Source organism: Sardina pilchardus, chromosome 3 (assembly GCF_963854185.1).
Source record: "Sardina pilchardus chromosome 3, fSarPil1.1, whole genome shotgun sequence".
NCBI classification, from domain to species: Eukaryota; Metazoa; Chordata; class Actinopteri; order Clupeiformes; family Clupeidae; genus Sardina; species Sardina pilchardus.
Genome location: NC_084996.1, coordinates 20113845 through 20116200, shown reverse-complemented (window position 1 = coordinate 20116200; position 2356 = coordinate 20113845). Strand labels below are relative to the sequence as shown.

General features: G+C 38.9%; 1 protein-coding gene across 2 annotated transcripts in view; it reads right to left on the bottom strand.

Moving 5' to 3' along the window:
- Positions 1-218: 218 nt before the first annotated feature.
- The window catches only part of LOC134076169 (myeloid cell surface antigen CD33-like), a 16228-nt gene continuing 14090 nt past the window's right edge, over positions 219-2356 (bottom strand). For both annotated transcript variants that reach the window (XM_062531172.1, XM_062531173.1), the window contains exon 12: positions 219-2318. In XM_062531172.1, the coding sequence (XP_062387156.1) occupies positions 2229-2318 (90 nt within the window). In that variant the 3' untranslated portion in view covers positions 219-2228. The remainder of the gene's footprint in view (positions 2319-2356) is intronic.

The window sequence follows — 2356 nt, the reverse complement described above, 5'->3', positions numbered from 1 at the left end:
GTAAAGTAAAAGTTTGATGTATCTGTTCTACCTGTGTGCTAACATGTGATTACTAGCTGATCTACCTGGCTTAAGAGTAGTGTTAATTAGAATCAGCTGATTAAGTGAATGGTTGGAACAAAAATGTGGCAGGACATTTACTTCCTGAAGCCGGACTTTTACACTTCTGGTCCCACCACACATTCAAGCACACACAAAACTGCTAAATACAGTAAATGGTATATGTGTTTATTAGGTCAATCACAGTGGGAAAATGGTAAATAAATGGTATATGTGTTTATTAGGTCGATCACAGTGGAAGGTATTTAATGAAATCTTACAAATAGTTGCATGTTGCTTTGGACAAACGCGTCTGCTAAGAAACAAATTTATAAACATAAACAAATGTTGTAAACAATGAAATCCATATATGGAATCCAGGTCATATATTTGTGATGGGACCTAGGAAAGCCCAGTACATGGTGACATTTCATCAACATGATTCTGATGCCACCCTAGCAACACCCTAGGCTGGGTAAACCCTGCCTGATCTGCCGGCGATTTGGATTTCGCTCTGCAGCTCAGGCTGAAAACCTGCACATCCATCTCTCCTGCTTCCTGTCCACATCTTCTGGGTCCAATCACAAACTAGCTTATCCAAAAGGCGCACCCGGATCGTTGATCGGTCTATCGGCTGATCGTCTGATCGGTTGAAGAACTATCCAAATGGAATCATTTGAACTATGCCCATTGATCACGCCTCTTGTGCAGTAAAAATGAATCGCAGACTCCCCGGACTAATATTCAATCTTAAAAGATTGAGTTTAGTATGGTGATAGCCAGACTAGCAACCCCCAGGATTTTGTGAGGATGGTATCCGGGATGTTTGTAGGGACGGTATCCACGATGTTGCTAGGATGGTATCAGAATCTGAAGTCGGTTGAAACAGAGTAGAAATTTTTGTTCATCAGGTGATGGGTTTTCCCACATCTCATCACATTTCCCATAATTCCATACCACAGTCGGTAATAGGCTACTTCATTTTAGGAAACATACATTATCCATTAACACATATCTAATATGCGTCTGTATCAGTGGCCAATAAAGTCTGCATTAAGAATCATTAATAATTTATTAGGCCTTTATTCCCCAATTCCACTCTGATTGCACTGGCAATGTTTTCTCGGCAAATCCTTAATAATCAATTATATATTAGTGAGCTTACAGGACCAGCTAATTAGTTATGCAACAATGTACCCAGAATAAATGGTATATAAGATATATTAATAAACTATTAGGCCTTCATCCCTAAATGTCTTACTCTGATTGCACTAGTAATGTACTCTCGGCAAATTCTTAATAATCAATTATATATTAGTAAGCTTACAGGACCAGCTAGTTAGTTATGCAACAATGTATCCAGAATAAATGGTATATAAGATATATAAACTATTGGTGAATAATGGCCTATTAGATAATTATTTATGCTCACTGCAGATGTTATTGACCACTAATACAGATACATATCAGTTATTGTATTAATCACTAACATATGTTCCCTGAACTAAACAGCCAAAGCTTTGTTTACAGTGCTTTACTTCTAATGGCACAGCAAAACAGGTCTTGAATATCAATGTTCTGCAAGGTAACTTTAGCTCCCTCTTTCTCCAGTCAGGACGAGGCACATCACAGCGGGCATATGCTCAGCTTATCTGTGGGGTGTCCATTGATTGGTTGCTGCAGGTATAACTGTTTCAAATAGGCAAGCAAATGAAAGAAATAAAATCTAGGACCCTCTCATTAAGCAGCCCAATAAGCAAGTACTCTCAACATCAAAGGCGTGCACCCAATTGATTAAACATTTAGAAGCCACGGCTTTAAAGGAAGGGTATCTGATACCATGGCCCATTACAGTACGTATACACAGGTCTACATACAGTAGGGTATAGAAGAGCAAAATATTTTTTAAAAAGTTGATATATTATCATCTCTGGTCAGATTGTGCAATTAATAAAGCACAACCTGCCATGTATCATAAAAGTCTAAAAAGCCAAGCTGATATATGCTTGGCATATATTTGGCCAGCAGGGTAGTTTCCCTCTCAGGCACTTTGGCAATATAATTTATATTTGGACTCATCTTCAGTTCATCATGTTCAGGATCACTACTATCTGTCCAGATGCACAGCACAATGTCTCTCTCTCTCTCTCTCTCTCTCTCTCTCTCTATTTCTCAGTTCCCCTCTCCGACTACATGTTGGCATAAATGTCTTCATCTGGCTCTGTAGCAGATCCAAGTCCATGATTCATCCATATTGCTGGATTTTTGCTCTCCAGAAACTGCAAAAGACAAAGGTAAAGTAAACGCCATGTGCTCC